The sequence below is a fragment of the Pomacea canaliculata genome, linkage group LG13 (assembly GCF_003073045.1).
Source record: "Pomacea canaliculata isolate SZHN2017 linkage group LG13, ASM307304v1, whole genome shotgun sequence".
Classification (NCBI taxonomy): domain Eukaryota; kingdom Metazoa; phylum Mollusca; class Gastropoda; order Architaenioglossa; family Ampullariidae; genus Pomacea; species Pomacea canaliculata.
This window is the reverse complement of record NC_037602.1, coordinates 14,163,420-14,188,430: the sequence shown is the minus strand read 5'-3', so window position 1 is coordinate 14,188,430 and position 25,011 is coordinate 14,163,420. Positions and strand designations below refer to the sequence as shown.

Genomic DNA, 25,011 nt, shown 5'->3' with positions numbered 1-25,011 from the left:
CAGTTCAATGACAGTGTGAATACAAATGAATCCAGAACATCTTGTGATAATAGATGAATGTAAAGATGTTGAGAAGATTGAGCGGGGTGGCCAGTCGCTAAAAAAGTTTAAAAATAACTTTTAGGAAAACTTCTATACCCGGAAGTGAGATAAGCAAGTGCTTTCAGCAAGTTTTCTGTCTCACTCTAAGTTGTGCTGTAGTTGGCTGCTCTCCCTTTGCGCTTTGACATTTGTGGTGAAGACATCGTTGCCATCTTGGAGTTATGCCTCCTTCAGCTTTTTAATATTTTTTCTTATCGGGTATCTTCCAAGGTAGTGTATATCTTCCAGCTCTCTCTCCGTGTGTGCATGTGAAAGAGTGAGAGAGAGAGAGAAAGACTAAGGCAGAGAAAGAGACACAACAATAGTCGCGCTCCCGTTCTGATCTCGTCCCAAGCCTCTTGAGATTCTACGTGACTCAGAGAAATTAAAGAAAGCTTTTTGTGAGGCCAGACAATCCTTAATGAGAAAGGAAGCACCTTGCAGATGAAGAAGCGGGTGTCGTTGGCTGAGTGTGCGATGGTGTAGCTCTGTGTGGCTATTGATGGAGAAGTGGCCACCCGCTGGACACCGCTGCTCGCCGCAGACACGTCGCCTAACGGCCCCCGGAAAGTCACTCACAATCAGGGAAAGTACTGGCTGCTGCTGTCTTGATCCATAACCTTGTCTAGCAGATAGAGGAGGCAACTCCAGCGTCTTCAGCCTTCCGCACTGTGGGGAGACAACTCCAGACTGCAGCCACGCACTTTTCTGTCATTTAAAGTTGTTTTTTTATAACCTTCGGTATATGACTTAAAAAGTGAGTATAACGATTTAATTATATCAATTTAGCAACAAATCAATGAAGTTCAATGATGTGACTTGCCTCTGATGGCGAGAGGAATGTCCTGAGGTTAATTACAGTTTGAAGTAGCTCATCGGATTTAAATCCACGATGGTGACTGGTTTGTTAGGGAAGACACTTGTGGAGTTGTCTGTGATGTAATCACTTTGTTACAGGAGTGTGCATGTCACTAAGATTGTGTGCATGGCTACTTGAACTTTACAACACTGTGTTGCGACCCGTGACTTGCTCTAGCAAATAGTTCTGAAGAAAGGACAGCCAGGATCATTTTCAAATCTTACCCCGGCGCCTTGAACGATTTACCTTCCATCGACATATCTCACTGGTGTTCCCTGGTAAGAAAGACAACAACGAGAGAGAAATTAAGAAAGAGTTCAGGATCCTTCATTGACAGCCTGAATACAACTGGACTGGAAGCGGAACGAAAGCCTCGACATCATCTCCTGACTGACTGCTGTTGTGGGTGAGCGATCGCTCAAGAACACAGCCCACAGCCCAAGCTCACAGCCCACAGCCACAGCCCCACAGCCACAGCTCCCACAGCCACAGCTCACACAGTGTACAGCAGACTCCGGCACCGCTCGCAGGCGCTTTGACAGACAGCAGGGCTGCTTGGACAGTAAACACACCTCCACACCCGAGATAATCTAGTTTTTCGACACGAGGTCTCGCAATACTCGCCTTTCACAAACATCCAGCAGACTGACGAGGTTGGTGTCCCGCCTTGCAGGTGCTGCCAGCTATGCTCCTGATAACACAGAACTCTTTTTTTCTCTCTTGTCTGGCGCAGAAACCTAAACATTTAAGTACTCCTGAATAGCGACACCTTCACAGATGTCGGTTTAGTTATACAACGGATTTTACTTTCATCGCCGATTGCCACGTGCAGAGGTGTTAATTCTTCAACAACGAATCGCATGATTAAACTCTTTTTTTTTCAAACTTTTGTTTTCATTCAAACATTTAGGATCGGCTTGGCATTCGATTTATTCATTATTTACCAGAGTGGATTTTTTTTCTTGCGCCAGACATACCGCGAGAGAGGAATAAAAAAGAAAGTTGCGGCTGATTGATTGACAGTCAATTTAGTTGCCGAGCCGCCATCACAAAGGAAGGAGAGTCTGCTGACTGACTTTGTACACTTCTCACCAACATGTGGCACTGGAATCGTCGCTAGAGCCAACATCCTTCACAACCTGGAGCTGCAAACTATTTGGCAAAATAGCTGGCAAAATATTATTGGCAATTTGTACAGCGCTCGGGCCTGGCGTACCTACTTCAAGCAACCATTGCCGGCAACGCTGGCAACCGCAATACTTTTATTGCCGAGGCAGTACATAAACACAGATATTTACCGCAGCTTGTGAAAGGGAATTCACGTGTTTATGAGCAAAGCACGTGCAGTAGAGAAGCAGACTTTTAGTGCGGTTCCATCGCGAAATGTTTTTTGGACAATGCGTGCTTTTTTGTTTTTTGGTTTGGACATTTTGCGACAGGATAAGAGGATTCTCGTGCAGGCGAGGGCTGGTTAAGTTAGAAGTGGAATCTTTTGAACCGCATGTGAAGAAAACACGGCTTTGTTTACGCAACTGACGAGATTCTGGGTGAAAACATCGTTTGCTGCGGATCACCAAAACGGTTTCCTGGTCCCCCACTGCGAGGGGCGAGACGATGGAGAGTCTGTGAAACTAAGACTTTTTGGATAAAGTTATAGCAAAGGTGTGCGAAGCTTCATCATGGTGTGGCCATCAGACATGGTATGAGATTTGCAGGAGAACCTTGGCATCACCTGAGTAACGACCAAGCTGAGGTGTGGAACCAGGAGGGACGATCGCTTCCTCACAATGGCTGTTGAAGGAGAGGCTTGAGTCAGGGAGGATCATCGTCTTGGGACTGTGAGGACTCGGGGTGGCTGACTGCTTGGATGGTACAGCAAGACATCTTTCTCCGGTTGCAGCATGTGACAGAGCCAGGCGGATACGTATCCCAACAGCCCCTACGAGGGCAGTTGCGAGAATGAGAGTGGCGTCCCTTGGGAACACGTTGCAGCACCTGCGCCGCGAGGTCTTCCTCTTCACACACGTCATTCTGGTCTCCATGGTAACAGGTCAGTGGGCAACAGGCGCGTGTGGTCCTCCCTTTTGTCAGTCTGACTTTTCCGTGGTTGACTTTTGTAGGTTAGTCTTCTGTTGTCTGTCTTTGTTATGGTGTTTAATTATTAGTCCCACTATATATATATACACACACAGCCATAATTTTATGTGTGTGTGTGTGAGCATCAATGTCTATATGTGTATATGCGTGTGTTCATGCATGTCTAGACAAAGTTTAAAAAGCGATTCCGGAAAAACTAGAAGAGACAAACGATAAAATGTTTTTAATTAATAGAAATCACTATCGAAGGGAAAAAGAGTAAAAAAAAAAAAAATTTAAACTTGAAATTGAATTGACTCTTTGGGGACTAAGTTGCTGATGGTCAGTGTTCAGAGGGGAAAAAGAACGAAAAAAGTGGGTGAGTAGGTTACCGCTGTCATTTGCTTAGTCTGCAGTCCCATGATGAAGTTTTTGTGTCTCCGCTGTTTCTAAAGTATCAAAACATCACACGCACGGGTAGAAAATTCGACATCTTTTTATCCCCGTAGTTTGACCATTGTTTTGTCTTATCACTCCATCTTTTTTCACTACTATTTTGTCATGGTTGGCTCTCTGGAGACCAAAGGAATCGCTTGAAATTAAACGGAGTGCCAAAAAGAGGAGCCAGTCTGTCTTGTGATAGAGTCCGCCTGGGGATTTAAACAGAGCAAGAAAGTCGTCAGATTGTCTTTAAACAAAAAGTTTTAAAAATCCGTAAAGCAACTGCTCTAATCACTGCTTAGTCGTGTTTGTTATCCACTACAACATCTGCGTTTTACAACGATCGTCCGGCGCAAAATGGCGACAGACAAAACCGTTGTAGTTCTGACCCTCCTTCACTGTGTCTGTCCCTGGGTCTCAGCTCCCTCCGCCGCCCTTACCTTTCTGTAAAAATCAAGTCCCTCTGTGGTGCTGATGGTGGACAGTAATCGGCTTCACGGAGGTAAATAAAGTAGACTTTTTACATGTGTGTTAACTGCTAGTGCAAGGGATTGCAAATTGAACTTCTGGTTTGGCTTTTAACACAAAGAAGAAGTGCAGATGGCAGGACCTGTAGTGTTGATGGAGGAGCGGAATCCTTTACAGTCTGTTGTGTTTTCAGTTTATCGACTAAGTGGACGTCGATGACTTTTGGCGGAAAGAAAACTAAAACTAAAATACTTTTAACTAAACAACAAGCTTAAGTAGGCTATTAACATCAAGAACTTTGTCGTCTCCATCACTGATTTGCTCTGAATCCGAGATGTGTCATTAAAGTTCTCGCCGACACCTACATCCAAGTCGGACAACTAAACCACTCAGCTCCACCGCCATCCTAACCTTTAGATGCAAGAAATAATTAAAGAGACCGACACGCCGAGAGATGAGGTCGAGGTAACAAGAGCATCAGAGGAAGGTGCAAAGTTCCTCGGGTCCCAAACGACGATTCTCTGCTCTTGACTCGGGAGGTGACAATTCTCTGGATCTTGATTTCAGGCAGCGGGATACTTCCATGAACTCAATTACTTGCGTGGCACAACTTGGTAATTGTAAGACAGCGGTCGGAAAATGAGGAAACAGGAGATTTCTATATTGTTTGACAGAAGCTGGACTGTTGTCTAGTCCTCCATTTAAATTGCCAAAGTACTGAAAGACAATATTTCTATAACATTATATAGGTATATCCTCATTCATCTATAATATATATTTATAATATAAATAATGTTGTAGCTATTTTAATATGTAAATGAGATGGACAAGTTTACACCAAAGGGTTCGCACGCGGCGATTTCTTCGAAGTTTTCAAAGTTTGAAACTTAATCTGTTTCCCGTTTGAGGGGAAGTGGAGTTACCGGACGAAACATTCGAAAGGATGGACAGACAACTTCATTACTGACTGTCTGTGACCTCATTTAAAGAATGGCTGACTGGGAGTTTCAACTTGCAGAAAGGAGATGCGACTAGCAAGTAACTGCCAGTAATAATTGCCTTCTGTATCAAGCCGCGACTTTCTTTAAGATGCTGTGAGCATTTCCCTGGAAAAAAACACTTCTCCTTTTCTTTCCTAGCAGACTCTCGCATATCTTTCCCAATTTCGTTTTCCCCTGGAACTCGTGTCCACTGGGAAGATTGAAAAAAAGCGAAACTATTTCCACTCATGGTCTCCATGTCCATTAGGGTTTCTTTCATCTACGCCAGCCAACGATGTTAGAATTTCTATGTCTGCTTTTGTGGTCGCATTGTAAAATTGATTCTTTGTCCTCTCTTTTGTTATTTTTTTTCCATGTCAGCAGTCGTATTGGCAGTAACTGTACCTGCGAACATGAACTACGATCCACTGTCAGCTCACTAATGGCCGCCACAGGAGTAAACCTGTAATTGCTAGTTGTAAAAAGGTTCATTCAGGTGTCTACATGAGGTTATGTTTATTTTTCTCCCACTGTAGTACACAGACCTAACAATGAAGAACAAGGAGGTGAACCAAGGGACACTGCTCCCAGTAGAGTTGACATCCCGCTGCTGTGAGCTAAATCAAAAGGATGGAGAAGAACTAAAAAAGAACAATAAAAATAAAGAGGAGTTTCGACTAGCCCCAGACCTAATGATTTCCCCAAGTGTTTATTTTCTTCATTCATTAGCACCCAGCTCTAAGAGTTGATTTACACAGTTGACAGAATTTACAGACAAATGGGCGACACAGTTTTTTTGTGACATTCGTGCTTACATCTCACAGACTGTGTGGAAATTGTCTCGGCAAACCTTGCAGAGAAAATATTATTAGAAGTTTTAATAATTGTTGTTTGTCTTGTCGCCTTCTCTCCGACACTCAGTCTTCGGTCTTGTTTTCCCTCGGCATCGTTAATAACCGCAGATGAGATTACTTGGTTTGCCTGTATCAACAACGGCCAACAAATAACCGTGAGATAATAACAACTCTGGGCTTTGATTGCATCATATTTTAAAGCCTGATTTTCTCTTCGTGGTTTTTTTTTTTCTCGGTGCCATAAGCCGACGATGAATTATCGTCCGTTGTGAGTTATCGGCTGGACACACTTAACATCCATCTTGCAGGACCTGTTCAAACAAACTTCCCTAAACGATTTTGCTTTTGAGTGTGGGAGGTAGGACAATCATTCGTCTGCCAGTTGCCTGGGGAACAGAGGATAAACACACGCGCACGCGCATGTGCATGCGGAAACACGCGCACATGCATTGGGACCCACGGGCATGCAGGCGGCCTGACGAGAATCATGCACAGGAAAATATCGAAGGAATAAAATGAGTAATTGAAAGCATTGATAAACACAGGAGGGAGAGACACTGCGTTTATCTGTACGATTACTGAGCATCCGGGTCCTCGTAGAAATATTTGCACGCATACACACACACACACACACACACACACACACACACACACACACACACACGCGCACACACACACACACGCACACACACGTAAACACACGTAAACACACACACACACACACACACGCACACACACAGTGTTGCATGCACAGGAAGACTTTGCAGAAAGTCGGTAACGAAATTCTCTCCGCTAGCTTTACTCTTCGATCGCTGCCTTTCTGTCCAAATTTTATTCATGAATTCAAATTCTTAGACAATTTTGCAGCAAAAAAGTTCTCCACTGCTAACTAGTCAATTATCTTTGTGCTAATTATCTTTCTCTATCAGTCGGTCTAGAGAATAGCAATATGGAAGAAACAAGAAGGTGAAAAGAAAGGTAAAAGAAAGCAAATGAGAGAGAAAGCGGAAAAATTAAAAATGTAAGGAAGAATGAAAGAGCAAACGATTCAAAGAAAGTAGGATAAACGAAAGAAAGAATGAAAGAAAAGAAAGAATAAAAACAAAGAAAGAATACGAAAAAGGAATAAAATGACTGGCTGTAGACCTTTTACACCTTTCACGTGCTCTGAGAGCAAAGTGAGTTTTAACTTGTAATGTAGGCACGGGGTATCAGAAATGACAGAGGACATCAACAGAATAAAACCTACGGAACTCCATATTTTCTCGAGCGAATACCGAGAATTATTTTTGCTCTCGCGATGGCACGTGCTCAGCAAAATGACGTCACTGTAGTGTAAACTACTTCCCTGCACTTATACTTACCTTGCCAGCAACACATCTGTTATGTCCACAGCCACTCAAACCAGTTTTATGTTCGAAGTAAGAGGTGATGTAAAAAGTAGAACTGGACCTCAGCTACTGTTCTCAGTCTGGGAGGGAACATTCTTGGGAAACCTTCAATTTGGACATGAAATTTGGAATAATTCCAACGAGATTGACATCTCGTGGAAGAAAGCATGACGTTGATAAGAACCAGAGAAAACTTTAAGTTCTTTTTTGTTTTTCTTAGAGCTTTTCATCAAGATATACCTTCATTTGACCACCAGAGTATGATAGAATTAGTTCAGAACTCATCATACCAAAGGCATCAGGATGCTTGAAAATTAAATTACCTGCCATCTCCACGTAGAGAAATAACTTTTAAGCTAGGATATGTAAGGTGGCATGTAGTCTGAAGGAAAGGAATATTTATACAAAGCTTTCATATAAAAAATTGACATTGGACTTGGAAAAAACACGTTTATAGTAATACATCTGTACACGGATGCACCCACGACCACACACACATCATTCATATGTTCATAGACAGCTTACCACAGTTTAGATTTCCGAATTATCTCTTTATAGGATTCTCGTTTTATTGAAGTTATGTTTTGTAGACAGATTCATTGAGTTTTGAAGAAGGAGCCCTCGCTGATAAAATTTTTAGAGAAGAAACTTGAGAATACTCGCATGTTATGTGTAATAGACCAAGTTGGAGTGCAAAAGGATGCTGTGGAAAAGTAAGTGAAATTGTGTATTAAATACTTTCAATGTTTATTTAAAAAAGGTCTAATGGTGTACAGAACTTTTGTCTAATTATCGGGTAAATGCAAAATAATATCTTGAAAATTCTTGTCAAATAATTTCCTTTTGCTTTTGAGAAATACGCTAATTTCACCCATGAAAAAGGTGAATCTCCTGACAGTTGGTTAATTGATTTGTTGGAAAAGTGCTTCCGCCCAGAGTTGATATCATGCTATGGGAGAGGAAATGGAGTACATCCCCGATGATTGGCCCTGAGAGCAGGTGTCACTAACCCAAGACGAGATCTGAACCAAGGGACCCTTACTGTAGTGATAAGCGAGTGTTGTATCCACTACACTACCGGGCGCCCACGAAACTCCTACGTCATGCTTGTACAGAGATACGCATAATTAACATACGGTCCTAGCTCTCCTATTGGCTAAACCGTCGACAGCTTACATGTATCCGCGCACAATCATCCCTGCGTCTCTTGAAAAAAACTGCGTCCAGCAAGAGCTGTGACAATGGGACACGAGAAAATCGCAGATTTGAGAAATGCGGGTACATCTCTAACGCAGGAGGTGAAGATTCTGTCGCATTCATTCTTCACAAAGAGGCAGGCGATCACAAAGTGGTAACTAAGCAAATTTTCTGGAACTTTCCAAGACAACAAGGAAGAGATCCGACGTCGAGCAGGTGACGTAGAGAGCGTACGTAGCTTGCTTGTCCAGACGGGTAGAGTGCAAGCAATCCCTGGGGTGGGTGAGAAAGCGACCACCTGCCGATGTCTCTGTCAAATGAGATCGCAGGACATCATTTTACTTCCCGTTTTTCTAATTGTTGCCCAGTAATTACAGAAACTATCTGCCTGGCACAAGACAAGGTCTAGATGTCCTGTACAAAAATCTCATCACCATTGCGACACGCCGGCTGCCTCACAGTGATTCTAGAAAACGGATTGACACCGTTAGCAAAGACAAGTTATCCCCTTGGGGACTATGTAACGAAGATGCGAAGATTTGGACAGATGGGTAGGAATGGAGAGAAATTTGCTGCGGCTGACAGGTCTCGACAAACCTATTTTCTCATGTCTTAGCATGTGAAAAATGTAGTTCTCGCTCGGCCAAGTACCAATGCTTCATGACACACAGACACAGGACACAAGACACACAGGACACAGACACAGAGTGACACTCATCACGTGATCGCTTATATTGTGTCTCAGCTTTGCCATTGGCTGTAACCGTGAAAACGTAGGCTCTGCCATGTACATTCCCCTGACGCCATTGTCTTTTTTTTTTCTTTTGTGCCTAATGTTTGTAGGTTAAAGATAGGTAGATGTACCCTGACTTCCGCAACCATCCGTGGAGTTAGGAACCCACTTTTGACAGCTGGTCGATTGGGATAAAAGTTCGCTTGCACCACACGAAAACCGAATCGGTCGCACTCGGTTCTGAATGCTAGCGTACTAAACACCGGCTCTCCAATTCCCTAAGTTAGTCCATCTGTATTTCAATAGCAGAGAAAGTTTTCCCTGATTAGGGGACACATCATCTTGTCCTAAGCTCAACCAACGCCCTTTGTGGACCCGCGAAGAACTCTGGGAGTTGCTGTCCTAGGTTTTTTTGGAAAAGACATTCTGTTCACAAGATATAATCACTGGAGTCTCGTGCAGTCTGTGCATTGTATCGTCAGCATAAACCCACTAATTCTACCCGACGACGATACAAGTACCTCCTCCTCCTCCAAAAACATTGTGGCAGTCGACAGGACGAAGCCGACCTTCTGTAGGTGTGAGGTATCTTCATGTCTACCTCGCCTGCTTTTCGTTGCACGTGATTCAAACCTAATTCCAGCTCTCTCAAACATTTGCAGACTTCAGTGGGGGCCTGTCTGTAGAAGGCAAGACACGACCAACGGGCTCACGGTTAAACCCGATTGGAGACACAACATGTGAGAGGAAATCTAATATTGAAACAACACCTAGCCTCCACAGCAACATTGATTTGTCCCTGCAAAGGCAAAGCATGGTCAATTATTCTGTGCAGGAGAGAAGAACGAACCGCAGGGGACTGTAGCAGGTTGGTTACCCACATCTACTTCCTATTATCTGTATCGGGAATAGATGTTCCTGTGGTAATCTTTTCACACTCCTGTCGACACTCGCCCTGTGGTCATCTTTCCACGATCTTGTCCATACTCGCAGGTTTCTTGAAATAGTTATATTCCGATGACAAGACCACTACAGACCAGCGTTGTACACAAACCACAACAAACAAACAAACAAACAAACAAACAAACAAACAAACAAACAAAAATACAATAATTTTTAATACAAATTTTTAGAATAGAGAACAGTTGACAGACTTTTTGATCGACATGCTCATGAATGATGAACGAGAAAGTGAAGGCATTATCAGGAGAAAGCTTGCAGTAAACAAAGCAGGAAGAGGGGTGAGGGTTGGGGGGTGAGAAGCAGAAATGACCGGGTGCACAGCCAAGATTATTAGCACGTGCGGGATGACCAAAAGAACTGTTAACCGGCATCCCTCCCTTCCCTTTTTTTGGCACGCTCCTCCATCGCATAAATTGCCGCTTTATCTACGAAACTCCACGCGGAAAATTATTTCCGATCTCTATTTCAAACAGCTCATCAAATACTTTTTTCATTTTTTTTTTTTCATTTTTGGCCGAGATGCGCGGCTGAATGGCGACGGGAATGCGATAAGAACGCCGCTGTGCCGCTTTGTGCGAGCAGGTCCGTGTACAGCATCGTGCAATATGCTTTGTCCGTGACAAGGCGAGAATCGATCTCCACGTATGCGCACTCTCACAGGATTCATGTGACACTAACAAACCCGGCTACACAACCACAAACACCTGCTGCTTGCTGCCTCCAAGGGAGGCCAAGGAATGGTCTTCAAGAGGACAGCACTCTTGTGGCAGCGACAAGGGGAATCAGGATGGATAGAAGGAAGGATATCTTTGGCGTGTACTAGTCCATTACGCCTGATAGAGTCGAGAATAAGGACCGAATAATTCATAGGCGTCCAAGCAGGCCCCGTCACTCCTGTGCAGCACTGCATTCTTCATCCATTCATCAAAGCTTAAACCCCTCTGATTGGCCTCCTCGCCTCCCCACCCGGCCTGAGTGCGGCGCTGGCAACACACCGACAAAGGAAGGAAGGCCAGAGGGCAGTTTTCCATCCACACTTTTTATGACGTAATTCCTCGGAAAATTGTCGCGCGCAAAAAGTGGCCATGGTCCTGCCAATTCTTCGCACGATCGATGGCCGGCAGTTTAGGAAGTCAGTCAGGCGTGAAGCACGTAAGAAGGAAATCAAAGAAACTGCGCGCGAGAGACGGAAGGAGGGGGCAGGTCCCGTTCAGTGAGTGACCTTTGCCCTGTATGATATTCCGTTCATGTGATGAGATTGACGGGTAGATAGCAGGCGTTGACCCCGCGATTTCATTGTCACAGGTATTGTTACCTTGGAAGTCTGACAGAAGATGTAATTAGCTGTTTACCTTCACTTTGCTAATAATTGTAATAATTGTTTGGTCTTCAGAATGAAAACACACTCTCGAGCCCACACTGCTTCGCCCAGAATTGGCAATTCGGATTTCCTTTGAATATCAAGACATTTTCATTAATACTAAAAGTGGGGCCATTGGAAGGCGTTCGTTAAAAATAAAAATAGGGGCTTTTATGATGGCGGGTGGGGTCGCTGATTTATTGCATGTTTTTTGTGATGCTAGCAATTGGTGCTTTCAAACCGTTATTGAGCTGTCAACGGCGCTGTTTTATTATACAAAGCGGGAAGGAATTAATTTCGTTGCAGTGAAATATGATGAAATAATAGCTGGTGTGTACTATCTCTCTATCTCTCTCTCTCCGTGTGTCTGTGTGTTCCTTCTGTTCACTTATGCATACAACAGAACACATTCCTTGCTACTACACAATGATGTCCTGAAGAATGAGAATGACACATCATCCATACTCACACGTCCATAGATACCTGCGAACGCACACGCTTACACACATCGAATATTTACGCACGCGCGCTAGCACTCGTGGTCGCCACAGTCTGATGCATTTATTGAAATTGTCCCCTGTTCCTGCTTCATTCCACAATCTTCCTCTTTCGTGTCAATACCACGTGACTAACAGGTGTAACCATGTGACCTTCCGATGCCGAGCCTCCATCACGATTAATACAATGAGAGACGCTGGTACTACTTTACACAAAGCAGGATGAATAACTCCCAGTAATACGATATACGAGTGTATGTAAGTATATATTCTGTTTGCATCACCATAACAACGTCTGCCATGTTAATTCACAGACTTTTCCTGAAAAAAATGATGTTGTCTAGTCGTATTTTTCAAAGGTAAATTAAATCATAACTTGCTTACGACATTCGCATTGCAAAGCTCCACTCGCCAGGCTGTGGAGGAGGAGGAGAGGTCCTTTCAGCCCTCCACACTTGACGCTCCCTCCTCGATGTGAAGTGATGAAAATAACAGTGTTTTGAAAGTGACAGACAAACTGTTTTAACTGTTGATTCCCGCCATTGAAAGTGTCGCAGCCATTTGCTGGAGGATATAGTTGTCGGCACGACACTCCATTATGTTGAGGATGATGTAGATTGACAGCACTGGGTGGAGACTATCAAAACATCATCAGCCACGACACAGCCACTCCATTGCACCATTTGCCACTCAATTTCATCCCGCTTTTCTCTGGGACTGAACATGGCCAAGAGAAGATTTCTGGCTCTTTCTCTGAACTCTTTTGTCGCATATGGACTTCCGGCGCAGGAATGCTGGGAAAGCACCCGTTGCCTCCAATAACAGTTCTGCCGTTCTCCATTATCTGACGGTTAGGCCGAGCCTCCGGGCGAGTATTTAGGGAAAAGTCAGAGTAAATATTTCGTCAAACTGTTTCTCACTTAATCGTCGACGACAGTAAAAGATTGGGACTGAGCATGGAAAACGTGTTGTAGTAACGATAGGTGTCGTCTTTGTCGTCTCTGCCGAGGACAATGATGACGATGACGACGAGGTGATGGGAGGAATCAATATCAAAACAGATAACAGTGCATGCATCAGCTTGTGAAACAGTTTCTGTAAACAAGATAATTACATTTTCCTCATTGACAGTTTTTTCGAAAATCAATTTCAAAATATTTTGTTCTCTTTTTTCTGGAGTTCTTTCTTACAAGATGAAAATGTTTGGTCGCAGCATTCATTTATGTCTAATATGATTCTTCTACTCAGACTGTAACTACTCAGGCTTCATTTTCACCTGATGAGCATTGCAGCTGATATCCAAGAAGCCGTCCTCTCACTGGATGCTAACACAATTTTCTCACGCCTCGATAGATGTTCTCTTACTGGAGCTAGTGTCGCGATATTTAATCAACATCACATCGATTTTTAGTCTGTATTGCATTTTGTTTTGTGTTAATGTGTTATTCTGCATCATGGCTGAAAAACATGAGACTTGACATCAAGACAAAATAAAAGACAAACATATGAGACACAAAGAGGAATCAGAGAACAAACAGGAAGGAGGGAGTGGGTCTTAAAAAGGAAGACAAGCAGGTAGACCATCCTATTGACTTTAATTACAATTATTGACAACTATGTTGATTAGTGTCAGGAGTAATGCTCAAGAAGAGATGTATTTTTAGCACACGTGTAAAAAGATTCGATGGAGGTTAGATGGGGGATGTGGAAGGGAAGAAAAGCTGTTTCTCAGAACAGTAACTAAAAATCCGCATGTGGTTGTTCTGGCGACAGGGACAATGTACGGTCATCACACAAAGAGTGGAGTAGTCTGAGAAGTTCAGAGAAGCAGAGAAAGAGCAAAAAATATTAAAACACAGCTCAGACAGTTTGTCTTGAATGAGAGAACAGATGGGGAGCCAGTGCAGACAACGGAGAGGAGGATTGACATGGTCCGGGTGTCTAGCATCAGACATTTATCATTTACTTACATGCTCCGATCTGGAACTTTGACTGGACTGTGGATGCTTGCGCACACACACACACACACACACACACACACACACAAAGACCACAGAAGTACCCATGCATTGGTTGCAGAATGTTCTGGTATCAGCATTCATGCCTGATTCACTTTTTCTCGTCTTATTACTTTCCCAGTCTCTTCGCTCCCTGTATGGTAGGTCGGAATATTCTATAAATAGCCAGTTATCTTTTCTCCTGGCTTATTGAGAATTTCCCAGCACTTGATCTCTAGACTTTGGCAGGAAAAGTAGTAAAAGCTTTCGAAACTTGAACCGTGTTCGACGCCGCCATCAGAAAGTTGTAGAAAAAAAAGTTGAGTGTCTTTAACCCATTGCCTTCCCACTTTCCACTGTGTAACTGTTTGACATCCCAAGGGTCTCTTGTAGAGAGTAAACTTGGTGGTGACAGTAATAGTCATCGCCTACTTATTTCTGTCTCATTATTTTATTAATTTTTGTATATTTGAAGGTGTGTGTTGTTCCTGTGGACTATTTGTATTTCGTGAAACACTTTCCATTTTTTAACATTATTGAATGTTTGACTTAAGCAAATTAATGCTTGAAATTTGTCAGGAAAAAGATGTTAAGGCTGCTGATGATAATGCAATATTCAAGGGTATTCACAAAGGCACGTGACTCGAGGGAGCCATTACTGACATCACTTACTGACGATACCCACACCACAGTGCCAACAACCGGGTGGACTGGTGCCGCCATCTCACATCACAAGATTCCATGTCGGTCCACCTCACATCTCCTCCATTGGAGCTACTCTAGGGTCCTGCGTATGAATGTGGCACTACTTCCGATGGCGTGCAGACGAAGTGAGGCGGGGGAGATGGGATGCTGCCTGTGAAGTAGAGGGCGCTGCACTAGCTTTGAAATCGCACCCGCTGATCCTCCCGCCATTAGTTAAAATGCACGTGATCAAAATAGGGCGTTAATTGCGGTCATTGGCCTCGTTGTCATGTCTGCTACAAGGGCATGGAACATCTTAGTGACAATGATTGATGTAATCAACGTGTGAGAGCTTATGTCTTGTTGTCATCGCCAGCGGTGATTAGTGTAGCATGTATAGCAGCCTGTGCTAATAAGCTCCAGGTGTGATGTTTCCAGCTTCTGTGCTTAAAAGCAGATGAAAAATAAAATCAAATACTGAAAACACAAAGAGGAACTAAATAACAAGAGCAAGAGGAAGGGTGTGACAAAGGACTAGCATTATGGGAAAGGTTGATAGGAGTCATGTTTACGGAAGAGATGTGTTTTCAGTGAACGTATAAAGGATTCAATTGTGGGTAGATGGCGGAAATGTAAAGGGAGAGACTGCAAGAGTCATGTCTGTAGTGACAATCCCAGATTCCTGATGGAGGACGCAAAGGTGATGTTGGTTTCGCCCACCTTGCTGTGACTTGGTGGACAAACGAGTGAAGATGGATTTCTTATGACATGACATATTTTACTCGAGACTAGTTCCCAAGACATGTTTTACTCAATATCACATGGCTTTCAAAACACGTCTGTCTTACTTTTCAACAATTAACGACAGCGGGATCATTGGCTCATTCAAACCACGACTTCTTTTGACATTTGGATGAGTGCTACTCACTGCAGGCTTTGTATATATATATATGAGAGAGAGAGAGCGCAAGCGTTTTGAGTGGGTGTGCCTCACTAGTCTGATCTCCCACTCAATCTGAAATTGATCTTCAATTTAATTTAATTATGTTTAATTTTATTTAAATTAACCAGCACCACGCTGCCGATGTCCCTATGGCAATAACATCGTATAATGAAATCATTTTCTAGGTTATGTTTTGTTCAAAAACAACAATGGCGAGGCCTTTTTATCACATTCTAATCTCTGCTTTCCCACGGGAGCCATTTCCCTAATTCTATTCTATCTACACCCTGGCTGCTAGTCTGTGGTTGGTGCGGAACACATTCTGTGTTGACTCCGCCAGGTTATACCCAGTGATTGGTAACGGGAATCGATTCCAACAGCACTAGACAGGGCAGGAAACAACTTTCTAAATCTTGATTAAAATTAAATTTGGCAACGCACTGAGTTTTCTTTCTTCGACAGGGTTAGTCTTTGGACAATGAGTTGAAGGCGTTGACAACATTACTTAGCTTATTAGGTTCGATTTTCTGTCCACTGTAAAATAATAATAATAAACAACTACAACAACAGCAGGAATATATACCATCAAGTCCCTCTTTTTAAAGAACTAGCAATATTGTTACTGTAAGCAGCATTTCAAGTGCAGACATGTTGCCCAAGCGATGTTTTTCTTGTTGGACGGGGTTTTGCTCCGGTCTGACGTCAGATCCGGGTACCCCGATCGACAGTAACAATGTAATGAGTGACAGTTTTTCTCCTCGGCACGTGTTTCTCTTTCACACGTGAGACGCCCTGTTGCCTGCACCCGCCATCGACAAGACTTTGGTGCCTGCTCCTGGCCAGCTCCACGGGAAGCGACTCCGCTCGTGTGCGCGGTGTATTTTTGGACCGGAAATGCGATTTTTTTGTTTACTGCGAGAAATACGGTAAAGAGAGGGCTACATCTATGAGAATGGCGAATGACATTTCTACACTCAGGTATAATTATAGCCTGCGAGCATATTGCTGCTGAAATTAAAACAATTTCTTTTACTCTCAACCGTTTTGTTATTTCCGCTAGTTGTCTTCGCTGTAACTGCTGCTGCTAATTTCACATTCCACGTCATCATTCTTGTGATCATCCCAAGCGTTTTATTTTTCTTCTTGTCTTCTTTTCCTCCCTCTGTATCCATATTATCTTTGTCCTTTTTGTTCTTTTCCTTGCGTTCTTGTTCGTTGTTTTTTTTTCTTCTTCTTCAGTCTTTCTCGCTTTGTTTTTGTTTTCACGTTCTTTGTCTGCCTTTTCCACTTCCTTATTCTCTCTCAATCATTTTCCCACTGCTTCTTATCCTCCCGTTTTCATGGCGAGACTACCGTTGGTTTACCCTCTCTTGTCTCTCTCTGATTGTCAACTCTCTCGTTTCATCGCCATACAGATCGATGTGTGTGATTCTTCTCTCGGTTGTGGACGTAAACTCAGCAGTCTGTTTTCATACACAGAATAATGGAGATGTTTTCCCTCGTTGTTGAGCCTTTCTGCGTCTCATGCGTCTCTCCATATTCATTGTTTCTCTTATCGAACACAGCGAGCGGCCGCACAGTGACATGATGGCTGAGCGCTACTCAGCTCCATTGCCTCGACCAGCCGTCGGCCTCGGTGAGGAATCAGATCGTCAGCGGAGGACAGCCGCTTGATCCCAGGCGAACACAGCTTTTTCTCTCCCTCTTTGCATGCGGATATTTCAGCTTCCATTCTATCAACACACAATCCCATCAGACTATGGGAAGGAGTACTAAACTGTCAGGCCATTTGGAACTCCATCTTTTTTACCTACGATGCGACTGTCCTTGGATCACCAACGGGTGAGGGGAGGATAGAGGCTTGACGTCACAGAGAGACTTGGCTGCAAGACTAATGTGTTATCTATTGGAGGTGGAGGTGAAGGGAGGCTCCCAAACTTGGTGCTGTCTTTGTCTGGACGAGACCAGAACTTTGAAGAGGTTGTGGAGGCCGAGGCTTGATAAAGGAATGGGTGGAATCAATATCGCATTAGACACAAGGGCAAATAACTCTGCCTTGTATAATTTCACAGTAGTATCAATCATTCTTAGGGTATCTCTGACTTAACCCGTAGTTCAAGGGTGTTCATGGTCACAGAATGAGTAACGGTGAGCACACAGACATCGGGAGGAGCAGTTAAAGTGCGGAAGTCATCAACCTGCCACGTGCCAGCTACAACATCATCAACACAATGAACATAAATGTGTCATGTACAGTAAACAAATCTTCTCCGGACACTAATAATGTTTATCATTTCTCTTCTTCGGCTCTATCATTATATAACAGGAAAAGAGGTTAAAAAAATAATGTAGGACAAGGGCTATAAGTGGTTCACCGTGTCTTTTGTGAAAACCTTAGTATTCTGCCTCCTCTACCTTTCTAGTAAATCAGAAGAGGGAGACTTTCAGTCGTCTGCTCCACAGCCTCCACCAGGTAGAGGAGCATTCATCTGCCAAGCAGTGTGTCCAAGATTACAAGGTTCAGACCTACAGATATTCTCTGTAAATTCTGTTCAGTCACAATATTGCAGTTAAATATTGTTAAAATATTTGTGAATATTTTCTCCAGTGTAGACAAGTGGATCAGTTCGGTGTACGGAAATATAAAGTTACATAAGCCTAATGAAGACTCTTATAGATAGGGTTTATAATAGCGAAAGGGTTTTGTTTAAACCAAAATAAATAAGAGGATGTTTCCTTCGTAAGATGCGTCTGATTATCCGGAATACATGCATTAAAAAAGTAAATCTTGCCTAAACTCGGACTGGACTTAAAGATTATCCCGAAATAATGTACTGGATGTATATATATATATCTAGAGAGAGTGACAAAAAGAGAAGAGAGTTCTAGAGGGCCGAGGACGTTTGATATCTGTCCCAAGATGTTTCATTGCACTCTGGGAAGATTTCAAGTTAACCCTATCCAGACGCAACATGGATTAATTTCCTGCAAACGTCTGGAAAGTCTTCCATTTTGTGGTGGCCGGTGAAGATCAAGCTGAAAGTTAGACAAGTACTAGTCCTTTGGGAAGGGACTGTGAAAGTTGTTACAAAAACAGCGTCTGAGCTGAGGAGATAAGACGAAAAAGTTTTACTGAAAGTGCAATATCATTTACCTCCATGGGTGCAATTTTAAAAATGTCAATAAAATAAATGTGCGGAAACTTAGAAAACATATAAATAAAGGATCCACACTCGTTTCAAGATATTTCAGTAGGATAAACATGGACGGGATCGAATCTTTTATCAATGAGCACAGCATTTAAGCCAGACATCGCCTCCCTAGCTTAATCTGTTGTAGTTCAGAAATCTTATGTGAATTAAAACACGAAGAAACTATCAAACAGACTGTAAGAAGAAACGATTGTTCGAGTTTTGTAAACTTTGTGTAAAAGAAGTCATCGAGAGAATTGAGACAACGAGACGAGACTGGCAGACAACTCTATTTTCCTATCTTTTCGATTTTCGTTTCCCCTGTCTAATTTTCCAGCCTATTTATTGAATATACATTAAAAGCAAGAACTCCAACAGCACCAAACAACAACTGCTACTGTAATGACAGAAATTTGCATCTATAATTAATTGTATTCAAGGGAAGTAACTCTAGATTCCAGAGCATCTTAAGACCAAAAGTGGTGCTGACTCGTCTGGGACTTCAGAGGTCATGAGGTCACTGTTTTCTTATTTTTTACAACTTTAGCGCCCTCCCCAAGGCTGTAGTTCTGACTCGGAGGTAAAGCCATCCCGAGATGAGCGAGGTACATCCGGTTGCTAGGCACTGCACTGCTCACACAAAGCACCCACGTGCACCGCTCGTCGGAAAGTCGGGGTCATGAACCTGATGTCAGTTTCTTGGAGCTGCACTTTCATTGGTGCGCCAGACACATCCGCTGGGTGGATGGGAAGGGAGGTAACTTTCGTTAATCACGTACCTGCAGCCGCTGACGTTTCCGGTGCCGCGCATTCATACCCTGGAACCCACAGCCAGCGGCGATTGCGGTGATTAGCCACAGCCGTCTGAGTAGGTGGGAAGTCGTTTGCAGTAATCGCTTGACCCGCAGCCATGGTCACGTGACATTTCACTGAGCTACGGTGTGTGCCGTCACGTACCCCGGTACTATTATTACATTTTGGTGAGGAATTAATAAGTCATCAAGAACCAAAGCTGTGAAACACCAAAAGTTGACAACATTGTTGCCTCTGTCTGTGCGCAGTGCTGTAATCTGTTTAATCCAATTCGTCTCGTGTGAAACGTACGGCCGAATAATCTTAGTACCGGTGGCATAGAGACCCCCGGTTCAATACCCGTCTGGTGAAGCGCACGTATTTTCTATTGAACAAGCTGTTTAATGGGTACCATACCCACTAAAAAAAGAAATCAGGGATGGAAAGACACAGAGATAGAGCAATATGGCTACAGTCCTCACGAAAAGCTGGTCCAGAGAAGATGGTTTTCCACCACCTCACCACCCAAAGACTGAAGTGTGTGGTCCCTCTATCACCTCCCCACCTACACTGAAAGTTCAGGGAACTACCTTTGGTTGATTTTGTTGATTCTAAAAGTAGAAATGTCTTCCTTACCTACTATAACTTAAAGTCAAGATGATTCGTGATCAGCATGAAAAGATTTCAACGGTTTCTAAACCATCTCTGCGCATTTTTTTTTTGTTTGTTTTCTTTATCCAGAGATTTAAAACACATGAAAAATGTGTTTGACAGTCATTAAAGAGCACATCCATTAGAAACCCTCAGCGATTGTATTTTTCAAGTTTTATACCTTTTACTGCGCTTATCCGGCGTTTTTGTCTGCTGATATTTCCTCGTGAGAAATCCCAAGTCACAGCAACATCCCGTTAACCCTTTGTACGTCATCGATCCACCCGAGGGAGCTGTCTGCTACCCTGATCTCGTTACCATTTCTATGGAAGCGGCGGTTATCATCACTATCTTCGGATAGAGAAGAGCACATTTTTTTCTTGAAAGCTTATATTTGCCTGTTACCTATTCAAATTTGACATGAGCATCCCAGTCCAGTCTCCTCACTCATTTCTCTGTCGGTGTCTTCGGTAAGTGTTTCCTATATTCTAGCTTACCATAACTCATGCACACACTTATCGTTTCTTCAAATATATATATAATATTTATTATTATTAAAGCTCACCACTGGCGTCTAGGTCTTTTAAGTTCTACTCTTGAAACTCGATCAAAACCTTCCAGAGTTCTCTGACTAGCAAGTAATATCAATTGCATTCACGAACAGCAGCTTCTTACTCCACATCAGAAGTCCTTTAAGAGGCAAATATGTAAAATACTCCAAGATCCTACCCAATCTCTTCAGAAGTCTTTTCAGAGAATGGTCTCTGGGCAGCGATTCCCTGCACCACTTTCACAGAAATACCAGCTTAACAATTCTTTTGTATTTCTGGCTGTTAGCGTCTGAATTGTAACATCACACACTATCCTGCACACTAATAAAGTGAATTAGTGCCTCTGAATTAATCATGGAGTACTCTGGAAGGTTGTACTCTCCCAAATCGCGTGCTGTTTGATGTTCTTGGTGTGGTTCTCGTGTACGTTGATGCTTCAGTGACTTTTACCACCGGAGTGTAAGTACTGTGTGTCGAGGGTTGGTAAAGAGTTTTGTGAGTTATTTGTCATTTTCGTGTAGTATTTTGTTTTGCGTATTATACACAATATTTTGCTGAAATAGAAATGTTCACATTTGTTTCCTTTATGAGAACTGAGTAAGTTCGTCAAAAATTTTCTTAAAGGGCAGCGTGCTATGGCTAGGTGTTGGTGTTATTACACAAATATGTGTATGGAGAAAGGGTGTTTTCTGGCAATTACCAGGACTAGTCGCGAGGAACTAGACTTGGGATAATGTTATTATCGTCTCGTGACCTTTTGGCACTCTCATCCGGTCGTTACTCTTATTAAGTTTATCTTCAACAACCTGCTGTTGAGAAGAACTTCTGTCCGAAAGATCGAATGATTACAAACTTTGAAGGACAGCAAAGGCTTGCATGGTTGAGTCGTGAACTTGTCTAGTTTTACAGATGTCTTGGACATCATACAGCTGCGGTACAGCTGTACATCTGTCAAGCAATTATGATACAACATAACTTTTTTGATCTATCAGCACCTAGCGTCATTGGTTTGTGTCAGAAAAGTCATTGAACAAAAACAAGCAACTTTTTCGCGCAGAAATATATACATATGGAACGTTATTGTAAAAAACAAATCAGCAATGGACTCTAAGATTAGAGTTTCTCTCTTTCACCGTGTTTTCTGTATTTATCTTTATAAATATAGAAACTTTAAAAATGTTCTCACCCTTTTAATATTTACTTAAAACCGAAATATTCGATTGAAGAACCTGCAGTCTTTCTACTCATATTAATTCATCTGAGAACTTCGTGTCCGCTTTCGTCTGCACTGGACGTTAATGATTTTTTCCCTTTCAGTGTTTCCAGTACCAAGCAGTCTCCTGTCTGATCATTACTTTTTTGAAAGCCGTTTGAAAGTAAATGTTATTCTTGCTGCTCATCATGTCGACATCACTTCGTATAGACATGAATATATCTTAGTTTTCAGGGCGCCATGTCTGTCTGCTCACCGCCCTCTGGTGGTCCATGGCTCTGAAGACATCGTCTTGTAATCTCTGTACTGCTTGAGGCTAGGCACTGCGTTTCCATAGATCAATACTTCATAGGCAACCACCGACCGATCTGCGCCCCCTCCTCAGTGCATGGCCGGTCCGGCCCGCTTTGGCGGCACATCCGGTTAGCGCGCCTGTCACCAGCATACAGTCTGAAGGTTGGGTGTCCTGGGTTCAGCTCTCGTCTCGGGCACGCTGTTCTTTCTCTGTATGTGGCATCTGTTTACAGGGCTGGCTGCCTTGCAATGATATAGTCGTAGTTACTGGCTCGGCGTAAAACACCAATTCCTTCCTCCCCTCTCCTCAAACACCTGTCACATAACACTTTTCTAATACCTCCAATCGTCGATAATTAAGAATCGCGAGATTTTCAAATGCGTACTATAAATAATAAATAATAAATAAAATGAACAAAATGCTTCAGAAAAGGATGAGAGAATCTTAGTTTAAAATGCGCAGTATATGGTTTTCCCTTAGTTAAGTGTGGTTTCATAGGTTTTCACTGATGTCAGCCTGCGAGGAGCAAAAACCTACAATCTGATTTCTAGTAGAGTTTCACTCTGTGAACATCAGGAGAGTCTCGAATTACTTCGATACAGCTCTCTATCTCGCAAGCGAATATAAATTAGGTAATTGCTTGTCAATTCATTTAGCCTTAGGTGTCCTAACTACAGGCCTTCTTCATACAATACTTACAGGCAGAGCGCTGGATTCTCAAACGCCTGGCCTTTCTTCTTAGTTGTTCTCTAAGGTTTATTTGTCATTGTCTCAGTCTTCCAGGTAGTTGTTTCTTCTGTACACCTATTGTAGGGTTCGTTGTTGGTTTGTGGTCTTGTCGTTATTTAGTTTTAGTTATTCAGATTGCCTGTAGTTTTTTCTCTCTCGTTTCATAAAAGTCTTTCACTTTTTTATTGCTTCAAGCACATTCAAGTGCGGTCGCACACAGCGGATAATCTGTAACGTCCGCTTATTACTGTCATCGACCACCACAACACAGTGTCCTCTTGTGCCCGTGACGTGTACGGCACTCACTACTGGCTTCTCCCAGTTGCTCGGAAAATCCAGGCACGTACCCTCTCCGCTTAAGATCTCCGACGAATGAGTTGTCATATGGAACCTTTTATGAGCGAGTGGCGTGAGAACTACATCAACATCAGGACCAACACGGCCATTTCTAGTGTTCGATGTGTAGTGGCGAGGAACTCAACTAGTGCTCAAGGACCATAATGACTCGAGTACTGTCGATTTAGCTTGACAGATTCTCTCCTTACCAGTCACCTCATCTGTCGGGGAAAGATATTGTGCAGTGGCGTGGACAGGCTTGAATTTAAACTTGATTCGTTCGCCTCACGTTGCTCGCGTCAATCAGTATTTGCCATCTGGTACAACCGACGCAGCCATGTTCTAGTTGCTGTGTCTTCTAGTTTTGTGGATAAAAAAAAACTGGTGGATGATTTCGCTGGGAAGGCGTTCTCGCTGATGTCAGCTGCGAAATAAATTTCGAGGACACTCTATTACTGTGGTTGCAAATAGTCAGAAAGGCGCCCGCCCGATGACGATTTCTACGACATACCTTCTGTACAGAGCCAGCCGGCTGTGGCTGTGTGATGGTCAAGAGGTGCTTGTCGCTTCGTCGCAAACCAGGCTGATTGCTCCAAGGTCCAGACAGCGGGGTCAGCAGATTGATCCTTGGCATCTCCCTTTCCATTCAGATGAACGTGTCAGGGAATGTTAGATGGGGGGCCTACGGCAAATATAAATAATTAATCGATGCCGATATACGATAATCAATTCCGTAAATCAAGATGAAAATAAATCAGTCGCAGCAAATTCAACTACGCGGGATCGCTGCCTATACTATAGTCTCTAAACAGTGTGCAAGGCATGAATTCGGAACTTCACCTGAATATTTCGCTCACCGCCAGATTTACAACCAAAATGTACATTCTTAATAAAATAACCTTCAGTAGGGCTCTAAGGGACATATAGTTCTGCATTGCAGGCAGAGATAGATGCAACTTGTAGAGGCATAATTCTTGGATAAGATGTACAGAACCAAATAGATAAGAGAGATGTGAGTGCTCTCATATATATAACACTGAGCCCAGTGACTCGTAGACTACGCCATGAATACGACTGACAGCGACACAGTGTGACTCACATACTATTATACGAGTATGATAACACTTAGTTTTTCCCAACGTTACCAGTGAAGTCTTGTCGGCTGTATATATGAATGGTCATATAAGCTCTCTCTCTATGCAAGATTGGTATTTATTTAGCTTTGACTCATATCGATAGTCGACAATCTCGAATTCATTCTGCGTTAGCCCAATGACAGGTGTTGTTTATGTGTTGTCAAACAGATCAGATTTTCAAAGCGACAGATTGTATTTGTTTTTTGTGAGTAAAAATCTCCATCCCCTCTGGCAAATTGTAGTTGTTTCTTTGATTTCAAAAGCTTCATCCACTTGTGGCCAGGACAACAGACCATCGCGACATGAGGTACCGTCGTCTGTTTGAATTCCATGTTATCTCCGACGTACACCTAACTCATTCCGCTCCGCTTGTATCCTCACCCACGTGACACGAATTCCCCTCCCATGGTGTCACCCATGTTCCACTCCCTCTGTCCACTGTTTCCTATCCAGACCATGCACTTTACTGTAAAAGCTGCCTGGCCGCCACGCAGGCTTGGTTTTCACGCGGAAGCAGAATATGCACATCCTCAGGTGCGCTGCCGTCACCACCCAACTGCGCAGTTGAGAAGTCTGGAAATAATCTCTCTCAA

General features: G+C 43.1%; 1 protein-coding gene across 1 annotated transcript in view; it reads left to right on the top strand.

The window, feature by feature from the left end:
• The first annotated feature begins 1,426 nt into the window (after nt 1-1,426).
• LOC112554073 (lachesin-like) overlaps nt 1,427-25,011 on the top strand; it is a 105,735-nt gene continuing 82,150 nt past the window's right edge. The window contains exon 1 of the mRNA XM_025221664.1: nt 1,427-2,990. Coding sequence (XP_025077449.1) covers nt 2,900-2,990 — 91 coding nt within the window. The 5' untranslated portion in view covers nt 1,427-2,899. The remainder of the gene's footprint in view (nt 2,991-25,011) is intronic.